This window comes from Melanerpes formicivorus, unplaced genomic scaffold (assembly GCF_026170545.1).
Source record: "Melanerpes formicivorus ecotype bairdi unplaced genomic scaffold, bMelFor1.0.p_v2 SCAF_46, whole genome shotgun sequence".
In the NCBI taxonomy this organism is placed as follows: domain Eukaryota; kingdom Metazoa; phylum Chordata; class Aves; order Piciformes; family Picidae; genus Melanerpes; species Melanerpes formicivorus.
The window spans coordinates 3743967-3765315 of record NW_027142398.1 but is presented as its reverse complement, the minus strand read 5'-3'; the positions used below and the strand labels follow the sequence as shown (position 1 = coordinate 3765315).

The window sequence follows — 21349 nt, the reverse complement described above, 5'->3', positions numbered from 1 at the left end:
TCCCCCACACCCCTTCAAGCCAGCCAAATGAGGCCTGCTGAAGGTGTTGCCCACACTCTCCTGGGGCTGCACCCCGCAGCAGCCCCCCTCCTGCTCTCTCCTGCATGAGCTGAGTGCCTCAGGGCTTTCAGACTCCAGCTCTCCTCCTCTTCCTTGAGAAGAGCCCATGAAATGAACACCCACCCACCCCCAACCAAAAACCCACCCCCCAGGCAGCAGCAGAGCAGCTGGGGTGAGGGACAGAGCTGTTTGTGGCAGCCCTGGAGCTGGCTGGGAGGAGGCCTCCAGGCTGGCAGCATAAAACAAGAGAGAGAGAGACCCCAAGTGGGGTGGGAGAGCCCAAAGTGAAGGCACTCCCTGCAGGAACTAAAACATAACCTCTTTATTTACAGCCACAAAAGCCTAACAGCACTGCTCTATGCTACCAGCAAGCCAGGACCCAGCAGCTATGGTACAAAACTACCCCCTCCCAGCCCCCCCCTCCCCTCCCAGCCCCCTCCTCCCCTCCCAGCCCCCCCAAAATAACATTAATAATACCCCAGGTGGTGGAAGAGAACAACCCAAGGGAGACCTGCACTGGGCAGGGAAGGCTGAGCAGAGGCAAGGCAAACTCAGCTGCTCTCCACGGATCCAGGGAAGCCTTGGCCTGTGCAGCTCTCACAAGCCCCTGGGCCTCCAGCCCCACCACACAGGGGTGGGCTTCACCCAGCAGTGGCCCAGCAAGGATGTGAGAAGCAGGAGGAAGCCCAAGGCTGGGCACAGAGGACTGAACTGCAGGCCCCCAGCCCAGGGAGCAGCTCAGAGCCCTTCTGGCTTCCAACAGCTCCTCTCAAGCCCATGCTGCTCATCTTCAGCTCACTGCTGCCTGCCTCCTCCTCCTCCTCCTTCTGGGGCTTGGGAAACCTGTGATCAGCTCCAGAGGGAGCTCTGGGGAAAAGCCTGGCAGGGATTGCATAGGAATCAGGAGAAGTCTCCAAGCAAAGGGCTTGGGGAATGGAAACTTCCCCTCTCAGCTGGTGGCTTTGGGGCAGGTGTTGGATTCTGTCTCTTCCATCACCCACACAAGGCCCAGGGGTAAAAGGGAGAAGGCTGAGGGGAAGGAGCTGCTAGCAGTCATCTTCCTTCCATTCTTGATCCAGAAGTTGGGGGGGAGGGGGGGAACAAAGCAAACCACAAGGCCTGGCAAACTGTTTCAGTGCTATGAGCTCTGCCCTGACCCTGACTGCCCCCTAAGGCAGAGAGGAAATCAACTGCTCCTGATAGGACTCCTCAGAGGAAGGAGGCAAACTGAAACCACTTGCAGGGGCAGGAGGAGAGCTGCCAGCAGAGCTTTCCACATCCCAGGTGCTTCCACAAGCTGAGCACTGCACCCAGAGCTGCTTCCACCTGATCCTTCTGCCACCAGCAGCCACCCTCCCCCTCTAAAACCTTCACCAGCTGAAGATCCACTCTGTGCAGCCTCCTTCAGAGGGGGGCTTGAGTCTTCACTCTCTCCACTTGGGCATGGAATCCACCCTGGCACAGCAGCAGCAGCAGTGGTGGTCTCACCAAGCCTGTCAGCATCACACTGAGCCAAGAGGAGAGCTGGGGAAGCTCAGCCCAGCTGCCACAGGAGGAGTGGAGTCCCAGCCCAGTGGCATGAAAAAGAACAGCAAAGGGAAAGGGCAAAGGCTGCAGGGGAGCCAGGAATACAAATGACACAGCCTGGGGCACTCCTCAGTCCAGGGAGGAGCTCAAAGCAAGCCAACCCCCATGGCTGAGGCAAGCTCTGGAGTGCAGGGGGGGCAGGTACCAGCTGACTTTAGAAGCAGTCAGCCCAACACAAAGTCAGCCCAGGTGAAAGTCTCTGTGCAAATGGCATGACCTGAGAGCCAGCCCCTTGCACACTGTCCACTGGAGAGGCAGGGGAGGGGCAGGGGAAGCTGCTTCCTCTTCCATCTGCTTCCACAGAGTCACTCCCTGAAGCCAGGAGCAGTCTGCTGCTGGAGTCAGAGCCTGCTGCTTGAGTCAGAGTCTGCTGCCTGAGCCAGTCCACCCTGCCTGAGCAGCTCAGCTGTTCCCCAGCTCAGGATGTGCCACCCAAGGAAAGAATGCAGGAGGCTACAGGAGAGAGTCCTCACAACAGCTCTGAGATTGCACCACCTGCTAAAGAGAAAGAGAGGAGCAGTAAGCAACCAAGCAGGCTCCAACAGCTGCCCCCAGAGAGCACTGAGCAGGGCAGCAGCTCCAGAGGCCAACTGAAAACAAAGAACCAAGAGCCCCCCCAGGACAAACTCTGCAGAACAGGACAGCACCAACCAGACACTGCCTGGGACAGAAGATCCCCAGGGCTGCTGCCCCCTGAGCTGTGTGCTGGGAGTGGCTCAGGGAGCTCTGAGCTGCTGCCCCTGTGCCTGAGCTGTGTGCTGGGAGTGGCTCAAGCAGCTCTGAGCTGTGTGCTGTGAGTGGCTCAGGGAGCTCTGAGCTGCTGCTCCTCTGAGCTGTGTGTTGTGAGTGGCTCAGGGAGCTCTGAGCTGTGTGCTGAGAGTGGCTCAGGGAGCTCTGAGCTGCTGCCCCTGTGCCTGAGCTGTGTGCTGAGAGTGGCTCAGGGAGCTCTGAGCTGTGTGCTGGGAGTGGCTCAGGGAGCTCTGAGCTGCTGCCCCTCTGAGCTGTGTGCTGTGAGTGGCTCAGGAAGCTCTGAGCTGCTGCTCCTCTGAGCTGTGTGCTGTGAGTGGCTCAAGGAGCAATGAGCTGCTGCCCCTGTGCCTGTGCTGTGTGCTGTGAGTGGCTCAGGGAGCTCTGAGCTGCTGCTCCTGTACCTGAGCTGTGAGCTGTGAGTGGCTCAGGGAGCTCTGAGCTGCTGCTCCTGTACCTGAGCTGTGAGCTGTGAGTGGCTCAGGGAGCTCTGAGCTGCTGCCCCTGTGCCTGAGCTGTGTGCTGGGAGTGGCTCAGGGAGCTCTGAGCTGTGTGCTGGGAGTGGCTCAGGGAGCTCTGAGCTGCTGCCCCTGTGCCTGAGCTGTGTGCTGTGAGTGGCTCAGGGAGCTCTGAGCTGCTGCCCCTCTGAGCTGTGTGCTGTGAGTGGCTCAGGGAGCTCTGAGCTGCTGCCCCTCTGAGCTGTGTGCTGGGAGTGGCTCAGGGAGCTCTGAGCTCAGTTTGTTCACACTGCTTGGGACCTGTGAACACCACAGACTGAGTGCAGGGCTGCACAGCAGTGACACAGAGGCAGCTTGCAGCAGGCCCCAAGTCCCAGCCATGCAGCTGGCAGAGGCACTGGGGCAGGGCAGGGCAGAGCAGCAGCTGGCAGAGGAGAAGCAGCTGCCTGGGGGAGTGAGCAGCTCACCTCTGGAAGCCACAGCACAAGGAGCTGGCAGAATGAACAGCTTCATGCACTAGAGGCCAGACAAGGCAGCCTGGCTGCCAGGCAGGTGGCTACCTGCATCTGGTGCTGGAATCCCAGCAACACCAAGGTGAAACTCCCTGCCCCACAGGAGAGCTCACCTGCAGTGCTGTGCCCAGCTCTGGGGCCCCCAACACCAGAGAGAGGAGAGCCACAGAGATGATCAGAGGGCTGGAGAGCCTCTGCTCTGGGGTCAGGCTGAGGGAGCTGAGGTTGCTCAGCCTGGAGGAGGAGGCTCCAGGGAGATCCTGGAGCTGCATTCCAGAATCTGAAGGGGACCTCCAGGCAGGCTGGGGAGGGACTGCTCAGAAGGGGCTGTGGGGACAGGACAAGGGGCAGTGGCTTGGAACTGGAGCAGGGCAGGGGCAGGTTGGACATCAGGAGGAAGTTAAGGGTGGAGAGACACTGCCTCAGGCTGCCCAGGGAGGGGGTTGAGGCCATTAGGGCTATTTCAGGTCAGATCTGCTGTGGCCCTGGGCAGCCTGCTCCAGCTGGAGGTCTCCCTGCTGCCTGCACAGGCCTTGGACAAGCTGAGCTCTGAGGGTCAGCAACCTGTGAGTGGTGGACCAGGAGGCACTGTGAGTTTGGCAAGGTCCAAGTGACCCTCTGGAGTGGTGGCCAAGCTGCTGCTTCCCTGCATGACTCCCCCAGACACTTCCAACACAGCTCTGGCAGATCCTGAGCCCACTCCTGGGGGAAGACCAGCAGCAGCTTGCGACGAGAGGCAGAATCTCTCCCAGCACCACTCCCAGAACACAAACCCCAGCCTGGAGGTGCCCCAGGCCAGCCTGGATGCAACCTGAGCTGGTGGAGGAGTCCCTGCCCATGGCAGGGGGGCTGCAACTGGATGATTGTTTGCCCCCCACTATTGCTATTTGCTTACAGACACTGAAAGCATTTCAGCTGCAGCCCAACAGCAAACACAACCAACTCCTCCTCCTCCTCCTCGCCAGCAGCGAGACACTCAGTGAGCAAGAAGGTCACACTGCTGAGGGCTGGGACTGAGTGAGCTGGGAAGGCAAACTGCTAGCAGCAGCACATGAAGCCTGCAGAAGAAGCAAGGCCACCAAGCAAGGCAATGCAGCTGACACCAGGGTTCCTTACCTGTCAAGGGCTGTCCCAGCTCGGCCTGCACTTTACCCTTCGCTGCTCCTTCCAGAGGCAAAGAACCTCTGTCCCCTTTGTAGAGTTTCGGCTTAAATGGAGAATCTTTGTCTTTACCTTTTGATCCTTTAGGCCTGCCTGCTTGCTTCTTCTTGGATTTACCATCTCCCTTCACACCCAGCAGCGGATGGACCTCTGGGGACAGACACAGAGCTGTTAGCCGGGGCCGAGGCACGGAGCCGCCCGCGCCGCAGGGGACTGACCCCCAGGAGCAGCCTCTGCCAGCCCCCTGCCAGGCTGAGGGGGGCTCCTCATCCACCTCAGCTGCACAGGAGAGAAGAGGAAGAGAAAGAGGGAGAGAAAAGGAATAGAAATAGGAAGAGAGAGAAGGGGGAAGAGAGAGAAGGGGGAAGAGAGAGAAGGGGGGAAGAGAGAGAAGGGGGGAAGAGAGAGAAGGGGGAAGAGAGAGAAGGGGGAAGAGAGAGAAGGGGGAAGAGAGAGAAGGGGGAAGAGAGAGAAGGGGGAAGAGAGAGAAGGGGGGAAGAGAGAGAAGGGGGAAGAGAGAGAAGGGGGAAGAGAGAGAAAGGGGGAAGAGAGAGAAGGGGGGAAGAGAGAGAAGGGGGAAGAGAGAGAAGGGGGAGAAGAGAGAGAAGGGGGAAGAGAGAGAAGGGGGAAGAGAGAGAAGGGGGGAAGAGAGAGAAGGGGGGAAGAGAGAGAAGGGGGAAGAGAACCAGGTTGGAAGAGACCTTTGAGATCATCAAGTTCAACCTGGCACCACAGACCTCCTGACTAAACCCTGGCTCCAAGTGCCACATCCAATCCCCTCTGGAACCCCTCCAGGGCTGGGGACTCCACCACCTCCCTGGGCAGATCAGCCAGCTCCAACCCCCTGCCCTGGCCAGGGACACCTCACACTACAGCAGGTTGCTCACAGCCACCTCCAGCCTGGCTGCAAACACCTCCAGGGCTGAGGCTTCCCTGGGCAGCCTGTGCCAGGCTCTCCCCACCCTCACTGCAAAGAATTCCTTCCTCATCTCCAGTCTCAACCTCCCTTCTTCCAGCTTCAGTCCTCTCCCTCTCATCCTGTCACTCCCAGCCTTTGCCCAATGTCCCTCCCCAGCTCTCCTGTAGCTCCTTTAGGTACTGGAAGGCTTCTCTGAGTTCTCCCTGGAGCCTTCTCTTCCCCAGGCTGAACACTCCCAACTCCCTCAGGCTGTCCCCACAGCTGCTCCAGCCCTCTGATCTTCTTTGTGGCCTCCTCTGGACCCACTCCAGCAGTCTGATGTCCTGCTCCTGCCTGGGCACCAGGTTCCAGCTGCTCTTCCTTCTTCCTGGCTTGACAGGCACCAGCAGCCTGGAGGAGCTGCTGGCTACTGACTGTCCCAGGGAGTGACTCCAAAGGGAGAGGCAACTGAGGAGTCAGCTTCCCCACTTCTGCTCTGCAGACAGAGCTAAGAGCCACCTCAGGTGCAGAGCTGGCCCTGGAGCCACAGCAGCTTGCACCTACCATCATTAGGAACTCCTTGGAGCTCAACATTGGTGGTTTTGGGCTTCTTCTTTGGTGCCTGAGGTCCATCAGAGGAGGACTGCCTCTTCTTCTCAGAGCCTATGCCCTCATCAGTCAGAGAGCTCTGAACTGCATCTGGTGGAGGCCCATAAGGGTTCTCCTCTGGATCCTCCACCTCAGGAGCAATGGGCAGGTAAAGCAGAGCTTTGGAGTCCTCCAGCTCTTCATCACTGGGGGGGAAGAAGAATTGGTTTCAGTTCAGAGGAGATGGCCCAGGGGGAGGCAGGGAGGCATCTGCCACCCACACTTCCCAGCCCCAAAGGCCCTCTCACCTGCTACAGAAGGCAGCTATGGGATCCACACTTGTCACATCCACTTCTTCATCTTCTGCAGCATCAGCACCTGAGAGCCAGGGCAAAAAAAACCCAAACTCAGTAAGGAAAAGAACCAAAGGGCTCAGAAAGAATCAGCCTGGCTGTGCTTCAACAGCTCAGCAGGCAGAGGGGGAAGTGAGGCAGGAGCCAAGCTGGAAGTGTTTGCTCTCAGGGTCAGCAGGGGTGCAACTCAGTGTGCTGGGTGCCAGCCACAGAATGGGCTGGGCTAGAAGGGACTTTAAAGATAAGATGGGATGGGATGGGATGGGATGGGATGGGATGGGATGGGATGGGATGGGATGGGATGGGAAGGGATGGGATGGGAAGGGATGGGATGGGAAGGGATGGGATGGGATGGGATGGGAAGGGAAGGGATGGGATGGGATGGGATGGGAAGGGAAGGGATGGGAAGGAATGGATCAAGTTGGAAAAGACCTTCAAGATCATCAAGTCCAAGCTGTCACCCAACACCTCCTGACAGCTAAACCACAGCTCCAAGTGCCACATCCAATCCCCTCTTGAGCACCTCCAGGGATGGGGACTCCACCACCTCCCTGGGCAGCACATCCCAATGGCCAATCTCTCTTGCTGGGAAGAACTTTCTCCTCACCTCCAGCCTAAACCTCCCCTGGCACAGCTGGAGACTGTGTCCTCTTGTTCTGCTGCTGGCTGCCTGGGAGAAGAGACCAACCCCCACCTGGCTCCAACCTCCCTTCAGGGAGTTGCAGAGAGCAAGAAGGTCTCTCCTGAGCCTCCTCCTCTCCAGGCTAAGCAACCCCAGCTCCCTCAGCCTCTCCTCCCAGGGCTGTGCCCCAGACCCCTCCCCAGCTTTGTTGCCCTTCTCTGGACACCTTCCAGCAGCTTAACCTCTTTCCTAACCTGAGGAGCCCAGAACTGGACACAGGACTCAGGACCATCCAGCTCCAAGCCCCCTGCCATGGGCAGGGACATCTCCTAGTGGATCAGGTTGCTCCAGGTCCCATCCAGCCTGGCTCTGAACACTCCCAGGCTTGAAGCCTTCAGTAACTTCTCAGGACAAGCTCATGCAGAGCCCTGCCAGCTGAAGGACTTGGAACCTTCTCAGATGGTTTCTTCTTTTCTCTCCATCAGCTCTAGAAGCTAAGGAAAGCTATTTTGATGCAGCATGCCCACAGGCCAGCAATGCATGTGAATACCAGGAACTGCTCAACAACCACCCAGCAATCTGCCTCTGGCCCTGAGCAGAGCTCTGTGCTATGCTGGGAAGCAGCTTCCTTCCTCTCCCTGTTCATCCACAGCCTTCATTCCATCGGGTTTTGGCACCACCCAGTGGCCAAGCTGCCTGCAACTGATTCAGAGCCAGTGCTGCTGCAGCAAGCTGGGGCTGCCTGCTCCTGCAGCAAGCTGGGGCTCTCTGCTCCTGCAGCAAGCTGGGGCTCTCTGCTCCTGCAGCAAGCTGGGGCTGCCTGCTCCTGCAGCAAGCTGGGGCTCTCTGCTCCTGCAGCAAGCTGGGGCTGCCTGCTCCTGCAGCAAGCTGGGGCTGCCTGCTCCTGCAGCAAGCTGGGGCTGCCTACTCCTGCACCAAGCTGGGGCTGCCTGCTCCTGCAGCAAGCTGGGGCTGCCTGCTCCTGCAGCAAGCTGGGGCTGCCTGCTCCTGCAGCAAGCTGGGGCTCTCTCTCTGCTCCTGCAGCAAGCTGGGGCTGCCTGCTCCTGCAGCAAGCTGGGGCTGCCTGCTCCTGCAGCAAGCTGGGGCTCTCTGCTCCTGCAGCAAGCTGGGGCTGCCTGCTCCTGCAGCAAGCTGGGGCTCTCTCTCTGCTCCTGCAGCAAGCTGGGGCTGCCTGCTCCTGCAGCAAGCTGGGGCTGCCTGCTCCTGCAGCAAGCTGGGGCTCTCTGCTCCTGCAGCAAGCTGGGGCTGCCTGCTCCTGCAGCAAGCTGGGGCTGCCTGCTCCTGCAGCAAGCTGGGGCTGCCTACTCCTGCACCAAGCTGGGGCTGCCTGCTCCTGCAGCAAGCTGGGGCTGCCTGCTCCTGCAGCAAGCTGGGGCTGCCTGCTCCTGCAGCAAGCTGGGGCTCTCTCTCTGCTCCTGCAGCAAGCTGGGGCTGCCTGCTCCTGCAGCAAGCTGGGGCTGCCTGCTCCTGCAGCAAGCTGGGGCTCTCTGCTCCTGCAGCAAGCTGGGGCTGCCTGCTCCTGCAGCAAGCTGGGGCTGCCTGCTCCTGCAGCAAGCTGGGGCTGCCTGCTCCTGCAGCAAGCTGGGGCTGCCTGCTCCTGCAGCAAGCTGGGGCTCTCTGCTCTTGCTTGCTGCCTGGAGATGTGCTGGAGAGGGGAGGCCTTGCCAAAAAGAAGGCTAAAACAGGGAGAGGAAGAGAAGAGCCACAGAGGAAAGATGCAGAGCCACAGAATAACTCCAGACCCCTGAGCATCAGCTAACAGAGCCTCTGCCAATCACCTAAGAGGATCCCTGAGCTGCAGCCCAGCTCCTGAAAGGATCATGGGATCAGTAAGGTTGGGAAAGGCCTCAGAGAGCTGGCACCCAACACCTCCTGACAACCAAACCATGGCTCCAAGTGCCACATCCAATCCCCTCTGGAACACCTCCAGGGATGGGGACTCCACCACCTCCCTGGGCAGCACATCCCAATGCCTAACAACTCTCTCTGGGAAGAACTTTCTCCTCACCTCCAGCCTAAACCTCCCCTGGCACAGCCTGAGACTGTGTCCTCTTGTTCTGCTGCTGCTTGCCTGGGAGAAGAGACCAACCCCCACCTGGCTCCAACCTCCCTTCAGGGAGTTGCAGAGAGCAAGAAGGTCTCCCCTGAGCCTCCTCTTCTCCAGGCTAAGCAACCCCAGCTCCACCTCAGCCTCACAGAAGGGTTTGGCTTGGAAGGGACCTTAGAGCCCATCCAGTTCCAACCCCCCTGCCCCAGGCAGGGACACCTCTCAAGGCCACCTCCAACCTGCCTTCCAGCCTTGAAACCTCCCCAGCTTCTCCTGGCAGCCTGTTCCAGGGCTTCACCACCTCCATGGGGAAGAAATTTCCTCCCAGGGTCTGATCTAACCCCAGCTTGCTGCAGTGTGGAGCCAGCCCTCCCCTCCTGCCACTTCCCAGCCCTGTGATGCTTCCACTGCTCACCAGAGCCCTGGCAGCCAGGCTACAAACCTCTTTGCAACCCAGCAGCAGAGCTCACACAGTACCTGTCTGCTCTGGCTCACTCTTGTCTTCATCTTCAATGTCAAACTCTGATTCCCTCTCTTCATACTCCACATTTTCATCCAGCTCTTTGAAGTCAGGTGCAAAGGCACTCCAGTTTTCCTGAAACCACAAAGCCAAAGGGACTTTTTTTCCCCCCCTCCCACAGGAGAGGAGGCAGCAGAGAGAGGACTCTTGCAGCCACAGCCTCATTCTGCAGCACATAAAAAAAGCCCCCAGGCCACACACAGAAGAGCACAAAACAGACACTGAAAGAGCAGCCAGGGCTGGCTGGCAAAGGCTGAGGGCTGGCCCAGCCACTGAGCAAGGGACAGCCAGCCCTCCCTGAGCCACTCTCCCTGCCCAGTGGGGAAAGAGAAAGGGAATAAAGAGAGAGACTGAGGGATTAGCCCTGTGGTGCATTAGGGACTGCACACAGCAGCTCCAGCACTGAAATGTTCCTTCTGTGCTGCCATGGGTGGCAGGAAGCAAAGCTGGATGCTGACACTCAGCCACTTCACCCTGGGCTCACCCCAGCCAGACTTGCTGGGCTTCAAGAAGCAGAGACAGCAGCAGGGCTCCAGGCAGTGATAGGGCTGGGGGGAATGGAAGGAAGCTGGGGGTGGGGAGATTGAGGCTGGAGGGGAGGAGGAAGTTCTTCCCCATGAGAGTGGTGAAGCCCTGGAATGGGTTGTGCAGGGAGGTGGTTGGGGCCCTGGACCAGGCTGGATGAGGCTCTGGGCAGCCTGATCTAGTGTGGGGGTGTCCCTGCCCATGGCAGGGGGGGTTGGAACTGGCTGATCCTTGTGCTCCCTTCCAACCCTGACTGATTCTATGACTCCACCACCTCCCTGGAGTCCCCACCCCTGGAAGTGTTTACAGAGAGCCTGGCTGAGGCCCTTGGTGCCATGGTTGGGTTGAGGAGCTGCTGCTGGGGGTGAGGTTGGACTCATCCCCTCCAAGGTCTTTTCCAAGCTGGTTCATTCTGGGAGTCCCTGCAGCCCTTTGGGTGCTTTGCACAGCAGGAGGACCACATCCTGCTGAGGCAAGGGGGGCTCTCAGTGCCAGGCAGAGCCAAAGTTCCCCTCCTGGCACCCAGGAGAATCCTTGGGTTGTTTGGGTTGGGAGAGACCTCTAAGGTCATCCAGCCCAACCATCACCCCCCCACCACCATGGCCACTGAACCATGGCCCCCAAAGCCACATCCCCACTCTCCTTGAGCTCCTGCAGGGATGGTGACTCCAGCACCTCCCTCAGCAGCCTGCTCCAACCTCACCCTCCCCTGTTCCTGCCCTGGTCCCTTCCAACCCTGCCTTGATGATACTATGATAAGATCAGCACTCAGAAGATCACCTGCTGCAGAGGGTCACCCATGCCCAGAGGAATCATGTCCCTGGCATGATGTTTAAAGCTTCAGTTGTTGAGCAGCTGGAGTGCTGAGTCCCTTCCTCACAGGCAGGGCAGAGGAGGTGAAGCCAAAACAGAGGTGGTGTGAGGGTGAGGAGTTCCTCTCCTCACAGCCAGGGGAGGTGAAGCCAAAACAGAGGTGGTGTGAGGGTGAGGAGTTCCTCTCCTCACAGCCAGGGCAGGGGAAGCCAAAACAGAGGTGGTGTGAAGGTGAGGAGTTCCTCTCCTCACAGCCAGGGCAGGGGAAGCCAAAACAGAGGAGGTGTGAAGGTGAGGAGTTCCCCTCCTCACAGCCAGGGCAGAGGAGGTGAAGCCAAAACAGAGGAGGTGTGAGGGTGAGGAGTTCCTCTCCTCACAGCCAGGGCAGAGGAAGCCAAAACAGAGGAGGTGTGAGGGTGAGGAGTTCCCCTCCTCACAGCCAGGGCAGGTGAAGCCAAAACAGAGGAGGTGTGAGGGTGAGGAGTTCCCCTCCTCACAGCCAGGGCAGGTGAAGCCAAAACAGAGGAGGTGTGAGGGTGAGGAGTTCCCCTCCTCACAGCCAGGGCAGGTGAAGCCAAAACAGAGGTGGTGTGAGGGTGAGGAGTTCCTCTCCTCACAGCCAGGGCAGGTGAAGCCAAAACAGAGGAGGTGTGAGGGTGAGGAGTTCCTCTCCTCACAGCCAGGGCAGGGCAGGTGAAGCTTGAGGGAGGCTTTCAACATGCAAGAGGTGAGTCTGCTGGGATGCAGAGCACTGGGGGCAGGACCCTCTGAAGGAAGCAGTGTGAAGCAGACACTCACCACCTGATTCTGAGCCCAGATGGAGACCACCCCGCTGGAGATGGAGGCGATGATGGGGCGCACAGGATGCCACTGGGGGGGGAAGAGAGAATCACAGAGTCAAGAGGGTTGGAAAGGACCTCAGAGAGCATCAAGGCCAAGCTGTCACCCAACACCTCCTGACCACTCAACCATGGCTCCAAGGGCCACATCCAATCCCCTCTGGAACACCTCCAGGGATGGGGACTCCACCACCTCCCTGGGCAGCACATCCCAGTGGCTAACAACTCTCTCTGGGAAGAACTTTCTCCTCACCTCCAGCCTAAACCTCCCCTGGCACAGCTTGAGACTGTGTCCTCTTGTTCTGGTGCTGCTTGCCTGGGAGAAGAGCCCAACCCCCTCCTGGCTACAACCTCCCCTCAGGGAGTTGGAGAGAGCAAGAAGGTCTCCCCTGAGCCTCCTCTTCTGCAGGCTAAGCAACCCCAGCTCCCTCAGCCTCTCCTCCCAGGGCTGTGCTCCAGACCCCTCCCCAGCTCTGTTGCCCTTCTCTGGACACCTTCAAGTCTCTCAATGTCCTTCTTAAACTGAGGAGCCCAGAACTGGCCACAGGACTCCAGGTGTGGCCTCAGCAGTGCTGAGCACAGGGCAGGATGAGCTCCCTGCTCCTGCTGGCCACACTGCTCCTGCTGCAGGCCAGGATGCCCTTGGCTCTCTTGGCCACCTGGATCCTCTGGACACATTCAAGCATCTCAATGTCCTTCTTCAATGGAGGGGCCCAGAGCTGGAGCACTGGAAACTGAAGCCATGAGGGGGCAGAGAGGATGCCACCAGGGGGTGGGAAGACAAAAGGAGGCAGAGCTTAGGCTGGTCCCTGGGACTCAGAGAGGTTGGCTGGCAAAGTCCCAACAACAAAAAGCCTGAGAGCAGATGGTTTCCTTACTGCAACATCCAGGAGCAGCTCTCCTCTGGTGCCATGGAGGATTTTCACCAGGTTCCCAATGCTCTTCTCCCAGATGTAGAGGGCATGCTGGCGTGCTGAGCCTGCCACGATGTACTCCCCGTCCCCAGAGAAGCAGCACTTCTTCCAGGGCGTCCTGAGTGCCAAGAGAGCACCCCACAGGTAAAGACCAGCACAGCAGGGAGGGGGCAGGGCTGTGGACAGGGCTTGTTCTTCAGACTGAGGTCACACAGACCACAGCCCACAGTTAAATCTCTGATCAAACTGGGACAGAGCAGTGCTGAGGAGAAGGATTTGGAGGCGCTGAGAAGCTCCACAGGAGCCAGCAATAGGCACTGCCAGCCCTGTCCTGGGCTGATCCCCAGCAGCATGGGCAGAAGGGGGAGGGAGGGGATTGTGCCCCTCTGCTGTGCTCTGCTGAGTCCCCCCTGCAGTGCTGGGGCAGCTCAGGAGTCCTCAGCACAGACAAGGACCTGTTGGGAGTGGGGCCAGGAGCCCCCAGAGGAGAGCAGAGGGCTGGAGCACCTCTGCTATGAGGACAGGCTGGGAGAGTTGGGGCTGTTCAGCCTGGAGAAGGCTCCAGAGAGACTTCAGAGCAGCCTTCCAGGTTTTGGGGTGGGTTACAGGAGCGCTGGGGAGGAGTTCAAAGGCAGGGAGTGACTGGACAAGGAGCGACAGCTTCCAGCTGGAAGGAGCTGGACTGAGATGAAGAGGAAATTGCTGTCTGTGAGGGTGGGGAGGCAATGGAACAGGTTGGCAAGAGAGGCTGTGGAGGCTCCAAGCCTGGAAGTGTTGCCTGCCAGGTTGGTGGGACCTGGAGCAAGCTGGCTGCACGGGAGGGGTCCCTGCCCACGGCAAGGGGTCGGAACTGATCCCTTCCGACCCAACCCACTCTGTGCTCCCAGGAAACGACCCCCCCCTGCCTGGTACACCCAGTGAGACACTCAACCACCCTGCATCCAGCAGCTCCCAGGAGTGCTGAGCACAGGAGCCTCCCCTTGCCCAGCTCCCCTCTACCTGTTCACTAAATCCTGCAGCTTCTGCATGGGCTCAGGCTCCCCGTCCCGGCCGCAGGTGAGGATCTCGCGGCCGTCGTACACCCTGATGATCCTGTCGGCTGTGTTGATCAGGAAGCAGCTGCAGGGAGGGGGAGGGAGGGGGAGGGAGGGGGAGGGAGGGGAAGGGAGGGGAAGGGAGGGGAAGGGAGGAGAGAATAGAGCAGACCAGGTTGGAAGAGACCTTCAAGATCATGGTGTCCAACCTATCATCCAACACCACCTAATCAATTCACCCATGGCATCAAGCACCCCATCAAGTCTCCTCCTAAACACCTCCACTGATGGGGACTCCACCACCTCCCTGGGCAGCACATCCCAAGGGGCAATCACTCTCTCTGTATAGAGCTTCTTCCTAACCTCCAGCCTAAACCTCCCCTGGCACAGCTTGAGACTGTGTCCTCTTGTTCTGGTGCTGGCTGCCTGGGAGAAGAGACCAACCCCCACCTGGCTCCAACCTCCCTTCAGGGAGTTGGAGAGAGCAAGAAGGTCTCCCCTGAGCCTCCTCTTCTCCAGGCTAAGCAACCCCAGCTCCCTCAGCCTCTCCTCCCAGGGCTGTGCTCCAGACCCCTCCCCAGCTTTGTTGCCCTTCTCTGGACACTTTCCAGCAGCTCAACCTCCTTCCTACACTGAGGAACTGGACACAGGACTCAAGGTGTGGCCTGAGCAGTGCTGAGCAGAGGGCACAATGACCTCCCTGCTCCTGCTGGCCACACTGTTCCTGATGCAGGCCAGGATGCCACTGGCCCTCTTGTCCCCCTGGGCACACTGCAGGCTCATGTTCAGCCTGCCATCCACCAGCACCCCCAGGTCCCTCTCTGCCTGGCTGCTCTCAGCCACTCTGCCCCCAGCCTGTAGCACTGCCTGGAGCTGCAGTGGAGAGCAGACAGAGAGCAGGAAGAGGATCAAAACACAGCCCACAACAAGAAGTAGGGAGGCTTGAAGACCCCCAGACCCCCAGGGCTGTCGGTTCCTCTCCCCATGCCCGCGGGGCCTCACCTTCCCTTCCGAGCAAACTCGATGGATTTGATGGCTGTGGTGTTGCTGGTGCCAGTGGTCACTCTGAAGGAAGCAACAAGATCCTGAGTTTCTGTTTTTAAGACCAAGATCTGAAGATTAAGGAGACAGAAAGCAGTCAGTGTCCTCACTGCATCTCAGACCCCTGGTGGTTCCCCTCCTGACCCTGCCCAGGAAAGCCTCCGGGGCTCGGCAGCAGCCGCTGGGATCCGGCAGCTGGGGCTGTGCTGCAGCTCTGCCACACAAACACTGCCAGAGGAGCCAACAGTTTGGGTCACAGCCAGCAGCAGCACAAAGAGGAAACCTGCCTGAAGCCAGGGCATTACAGATGCACAGCAGCACAGATTGCACTGGGTTGGAAGGGAGCCTCAAAGGGTAACTTGTCTGACCCCCCCTGCACTCGGCAGGGACACCTCCAGCTAGAGCAGGCTGCCCAGGGCCACACTGTCTGATCTTGGCTGTCTCCAGGGATGGGGCCTCAAGCACATCCCTGGGCAGTTTGCTGCAGTGGTTCACCACCCTCATGGTGCAGAACTTCACCACCCTCATGGTGCAGAACTTCCTCCTGATGTCCAACCTAAGCCTGCCCTGCTCCAGTTTCAAACCATTGCCCCTCATTGTATCACTCCAAGCCCTTCCAAGCCGCCCCTCCCCAGCCTTCCTGCAGGTTCCCTTCCACATCAACAGAAGGAAAAATCCTTTTCACTGTGAGGGTGGCAGAGCCCTGGAGCAGGCTGCCCAGAGAGGTGGTGGAATCTCTGCAGACCAGGCTGGATGCATTCCTGTGTGACCTGCTGCAGGTGATGCCACTCTGGCAGGAGGGTCGGAGCGGATCGTCTCCAGAGGTCCCTTCCAACCCTTCCCATTCTGTCACACCGCACCCAGGGCTGCCTGCTGAAGTCTCACCTTCCCCTTGGCATTGCCTGTGTAAATGTATTCCCCTCTCCTGTCAAAGGAGGCCACAACATTGAGGTCAGAGTCGTCATCCACAGGCAGCACAACATGCTTGGAGTCCGACAGTGTCAGCATCACCGGCGCCGACTTCATGGGGCACACCAGGACTCTGTTCCTACAGAGCAGGAAGGGCAAAAGAGATTCTGCTGTAGCAAAGAATGTCTGCATTTACAAGCAGGGGGGGAATAAAGAGAGAATAAATCTCATGCTGCATCAGGAAACAAGAGAATCTCTCTGTGGCTTTGCTATCTGGTCTCATCCCTGGCGTTTCGATCACACGACGACGTGCGGCTGGGGGCTGTGAATCCCAGCGTGGCTCAGCTCGGAAGGGAGCTCAGAGATCATCTGCTCCAACCTCCCCACCGTGCCCAGGGACACCTCTCAACTACCCTCAGCTTCTCAAGGCCTCATCCAACCTGGCCTTGAACACCCCCAGGCAGGAGGCAGCCACAGCCTCCCTGGGCAGCCTGTGCCAGAGCCTCACCTCCCTCCTACTGCAGAACTTCTTCCTCAGCTCCACTCTCACCCTGCTCTGCCTCAGCTCCAAACCATTCCCCTGGCTCTAGACACCCTTCTGAAAAGTCTCTCTGCAGCCTTCCTGCAGGATCCCTCCTTGTATTGGAAGGCAGCTCTAAGGTCCCCCCCAGAGCCTTCTCCTCTCCAGGCTGCACACCCCCAGCTCCCTCCTCTTTCCCCAAGCTCACGCAGCGATTCGTAAACCCAACCAGAGGATTCCACCCAAGTTTCCAAACACTCTTCCTTTGTTTACCCCTCCTGCTGGGCTGCCACTTTCATGTCCAAAAGGAACCCCAACAAAGCCAGGTCAGGGTTACAGTATCACAGTATAACTAAGGTTGGAAGAGACCTCAGACCCCCACCCAACAGAGCTGGAAGGATCACTTTGCAAAGGGCAGCGAAAGCTTGAGCTAAATGAGAGAGGTTGGAGGCAAAGGAGAGAGATTGGAGGCAAAGGAGAGAGGTTGGAAGCAAAGGAGAGAGGTTGGAGCCAAAGGAGAGTGGTTGGAACCAGATCAGGACTCAGCCCTTTCCTCCCAGCACTTACTGGTCCCGAGGGTGGTACTGAACCTTCAGGATAGGTGATGGAAAGCGAAACCTCTGGTCACAGTCTCCCGAGAGGACGTCCCACTGCGACACGATGTTGTCGGTGGAAGCACTCACCAGCTTGTGGCCATCTCGACTCCAGCTGCAGCAGAGAGAGGCAGCCTGAGTCAAAGTTACTCTTTAAATGCATACAACACTTCCCCCCACACCTCCTCTCCACCCCCCTCCCCAAATCTCCTCTCCTCCCCCCCCGCTCCACCCACTTTGAAGACATCGAATCATCAGCCTCAGACGGAAAACTATTGAGGTGAAAAAGAATCTAAGCTGCATAAACCTCAGAGAACAGAATCAAGCAGGCTGGAAAAGACCTCAGAGATGATCCAAGTCCAGGCTGTAAGTCAAGAGGCCAAAGGCATTCCCCAGCACTCTTAAAGGAAGCTGCACTGAAGTGAGGCTGAGCATCCTGCAGCTGGGGAGCGTTTGAGCAGCACACCCAGGCCGCCCAGCTGCTGGGCTCAGCAAACAGGAGCCATGGGAAGCTGAGAGGAATGAGCACAGCCTGCCACAGACTCACTGACAGGTTTGGGAGGGAAGAGACCTTTAAAGCTCATCCAGTTCACCCCTTCTGCACTCAGCAGGGACATTGAGCACAGCCCTAGGAGGAGAGGCTGAGGGAGCTGGGGTTGCTTAGCCTGGAGAAGAGGAGGCTCAGGGGAGACCTCATTGCTGTCTATAACTACCTGAAGGGAGGTTGCAGCCAGGTGGGGGTTGGTCTCTTCTCCCAGGGAAGCAGCACCAGAACAAGAGGCCACAGTCTCAAGCTGTGCCAGGGGAGGTTTAGGCTGGAGGTGAGGAGAAAGTTCCTCACAGAGAGAGTTGTTAGCCACTGGGATGTGCTGCCCAGGGAGGTGGTGGAGTCCCTGTCCCTGGAGATGTTCAAGAGGGGACTAGACAGGGGACTTGGTGCTATAGTTTAGTAGTCAGGAGGTGCTGGGTGACAGCTTGGACTTGATGCTCTCTGAGGTCTTTTCCAGCCTTATTGATTCTATTCTCAGAGCCCCAAACAGCCTGACCCAGAACGGCTCCAGGGTGGGACCTCTCCCACCTCTCTGGACAACCAGGGCCAGGGTCTCACCACCCTCACTTTCATCCCTAGCACTCAGACTGGGAGCTTTAGCTACACCTGAGCCCTGAATTCAGCCGGAGGCAGCGAGCCTCTCCTCACCACAGCGAGCAGACAGGGTGGATGTGAGCACTGATGATTTTGGCGATGCCCCTGGTCAGGAAGTCCCAGATGACGATGCGCCCATCGTTGCAGCCCACGGCGAGCAGCGTGCCCCACCGGTTGAAGGTGCAGGTCAGGGCCATGCTGATGCAGTCCAGCGTGCCATCGGCCTCCTGCGGGGAGAGGGCACCGGAGGAGGGGGCGGTCAGCCCACCGCCCCGCCGGGCCGCCCAGCCGCTCGCGGCAGCCGACGGGCCGGGGGCAGCCCCGCGGGGGCGGGGAGAACCGTTACCTCGGGGTAGTTCTGGCCGAAGGACTCTGCAACGAAACGCAAAGACACGGCTGGAGTCGGGCGCGCCCGCCGCCCCCGCGGCCCGCCCCGGCTCGCCGCCCCGCGCAGCTCTCCGCCGGCAGGGCGGCGGCTCCGGCTCCGGCCCCGCCTGCGCGCGGCCCCCGGCGCGGCCCCGCCGCCTCCCGCTGCCCCCGGCCCGGCCCCCGCGCCGCGGACCCACCGAGCAGCTCCAGGTTCATCGCGGCTGCCGTCCCGCTCCCTCCGTCCCCGTCGCCGAAGGACCCCGCCGGGGGCCTGCGCGGCGCTGCCCTTCCGTTCGCCTGACGAATCCGCGCTCCGCTCTGCGCCTCGCCCCGCGGCCCGCCGGCACCTCACGGCTCGCTTCGTCCGCACCCAGGGCCGCCGAAGCCAGCCCCGTCCCCCGCCGGTGCGGCGGCGGCGGCGGCAGCGCGCCGGGGATCAGGCAGCGCGGCGGGCAGCCCGGCGCCTGCGCGCGGCTGCTTCCGGGCGGGCCCCGCGGCCGCTCCTCCAAGGTTCCGGGCGAGCGAAAGGCTCCGCGGCAGCCCCGCGGCCGCTCGCCCTCGGTGCCGCAGCGCGGCGGGGAGGGAAAGGGAGAACCGCCCGGGGGGAAATAACGAAACAGAGCACGGAGAGCAGCGGGGAGCGGCCGTTCACAGCAGCTTTATTGTGCAGCGCCCGCGAGGCGAAGGCTGAACTCACAGTCGCGTCTCGTACAACACAGGAGGGGTGCGGGGCGGGGCGGGGAGGTTAGTACCGCGCGGGTCTGATACAAAACAACGACAACAACAAAAACAATGGGAATAACAATTGCAACAGTAAAATCCAACAGGTGAGCTCGGTCGTGCCGCTTATTGCACTTTCTCTACGCGCTGGGGAGGGTCGGTACAGCACAACCCCAGCCTGGGGTCCCCATGCGCTCCCTTCCCCCCCCCCCGCCCCGCGGCCAAGCCGCTGCGAAAGAAAAGGTTTTTAGTGCTGGTTTATTTTTTTTTAAGCCCCCGAGGGAGTGGGAAGCAGATCAAGGGCTGCTGGCTCCTGCCCCAAGGGCAGTTCTGCTGTAGGGAAAAGATAAAAAGAGCTACTTCTGTAACTTGATTTGGGCTAAAAGGAGCAGGGCCAGGGGAAGGGGAAGGGCTGCTCGGCTCCCCCCAGTCCTGCAGTGGGGAGGGGGAGAGCCCAGGCTGCCCTCTCCCGGCTCAGCAGCCTTTCTGCTTCTCAGTCCCACGTCATGGCATGTAGTGGAGGCAGTAGTCCTCTAAATTAAAGTCTCAGGTGCTTCCAGACCGCCAAGGAAGTGCCCTGCAGCCTCCTGCTGGGGCAGCAGAAGCAGCAGCCAGAGCCCTCCCCTCCATTCCTTCCTCACCCCATGTGGTCCAAGTTCATCCCACCAAGTGTAGTGTGCAGGAAATGCTTACAAGTGGGCTGGGGAGTCAAGTGCAGAGAGAGTTCCCAACACCTCCAGGGCTCTGCTTGAGCTTTGCAGTGAGCTCCCACCTCTGCTGGCAGAGCCCCAGCAGCACCCTGTGACCCTCACCCCACTAACCCTGCCAACCACAGCTGCTTTGCCAAAGTCACTTCAAGGCCTCAGCTCCACTTCAGGTTGGCAGGAAGGGAGAAAGGAGGTGGACTCCCCCCCTGCAGCCAAGCCTCAGCCTCTGGGATTGAGCTTGGCTTAAGTGACAAATGGTCACAGCAGTGGAAAAGTGTCCACAGAACACAGAGGTCTGCCCAGTGCCTGGGGCCAGCTGGCACAGTGCACAGGGCACAAGCTTCAGGTCCCCTTCTTGCAGTGTAACATTAAAAAGGTCCTGTAACAAACACCATCAGGAGAAAGGGAGGAGAGGGTGGAGAGGAGAGCTGCTGCCCAGCTCAGCCTCACTGCCCCAGGCTCAGGTGCTTTGAGCTTGGCCCAGCTTAGAGCCTGGGGACTCTTTCCAATCCAGTAATTATTCATCACTTTGTTTTCCTGGCTCTAAAGGAGGGGGAAGAGAACACTGGCTTGAAAGATAAACAGGGGGAGGGTGGGAAAGCTCTCCAGAGGAGTTCAGCCAGGCAGGCTTGATCCCAACAAAGTATTAAGTGCAGAGAAGTGGCAGTGCTGAGCTTGGGGGAAAGCTGTACATGCAAAAGGACTCAAACCAAACCCAACCCCCCCCAAAACACTGAATGGAAACAAGACAGCAAAGAGCTGCAAGGCAGCACTGAGACAAGGCAGCAGAGAAAGTGCCTGGTGATGGCTGCTCAAGGAAAGCAGCTCTGGAATGGCAGAGAGAGATGGAAACTTCAGGCAGACCCTGGTTATTCACACTCTGCTTAATTGCCAGAGCCTGCCCCTGCCTCTCCTGGTGCTGAGGCAGGTTGGGTCCTAACCACCATGCCAGAGCAGAGTTAATACTGTGAGTGGCATCAGCAAGGCAGCAAAAGGCTGAAGGATTCTGCCTGGGGCCAAGTTCTTGGTTGTGCTGGCAGCAGGAGGTGGTGGGGGGTGGGAGGGGGCTGCACAGAACCACACTTCATGCCACCCCAGACCAGAGAGCTGCCTGCAGGGAAGTCCAGAAAGGTCTTTTTTGGGGTAATCCCTCTCTAGTCACCTGAAAGCACAGCAATTATCTTTCCTGCACAAAGGAAGGAAGAGAGAAGCCAAGCTAGGGCTGCAGGGCTGGGCATCCCTCTCCTTTGCCCCAGCTGTCAAGCAGGCAGGCTGTGGGGTGGAACTTTGCTCCCTCCTAGCCAAGAAGTTCCAGCAGTGAGGTGCAGCAATTCCACAGGGCCCCAGCCTGCTCTGGCTGCAGCCTGCTGCCCGCCCTGGGCAGCCTCCCTGGCAAACAAAGCCACTTGGTGCCCATCCTCTGCAGCCAGGAGGAGCAGCACAACCCAGGGAGAAGTTGCCAGCTCAGTGGTTCCCCCTGGGGTGTATGTTCTCCTTCAGCCTCCACCCTCTCAGGCTGTTCACACTGACCCATCCTTGCCCCAGAAATGCTCAAGGCAAGGCTGGGGGTGGGCAAAAGGAAGAATCAGCCCTCTGGGAAAGAGCAGCAGGATCACCCCAGCCTGGGATGCTTCTCCCTCCCTCCCT

General features: G+C 59.4%; 1 protein-coding gene across 3 annotated transcripts; it reads right to left on the bottom strand.

The window, feature by feature from the left end:
- Positions 1-516: 516 nt before the first annotated feature.
- Positions 517-18642, bottom strand: RBBP5 (RB binding protein 5, histone lysine methyltransferase complex subunit). Of its 3 annotated transcripts, none has more exons than XM_068159708.1 (14): positions 18473-18642; positions 18253-18278; positions 17961-18133; positions 16737-16877; positions 15626-15788; positions 14702-14811; positions 13665-13784; positions 12630-12783; positions 11711-11782; positions 9532-9649; positions 6320-6389; positions 5988-6217; positions 4481-4675; positions 517-2142 (listed from the first exon to the last, which is right to left on the bottom strand). In XM_068159708.1, the coding sequence occupies exons 1-14, from the start codon at positions 18489-18491 to the stop codon at positions 2117-2119; spliced, it is 1617 nt and encodes a 538-aa protein (XP_068015809.1). In that variant the 5' UTR covers positions 18492-18642; the 3' UTR covers positions 517-2116. The 3 variants fall into 3 exon arrangements, with proteins under 3 accessions (XP_068015809.1, XP_068015808.1, XP_068015810.1); XM_068159707.1 differs by having other exon boundaries at positions 517-2145; positions 18473-18641; XM_068159709.1 differs by lacking the exon at positions 18253-18278 and having other exon boundaries at positions 517-2145; positions 18473-18528.
- Between the last annotated feature and the right edge of the window lie 2707 nt (positions 18643-21349).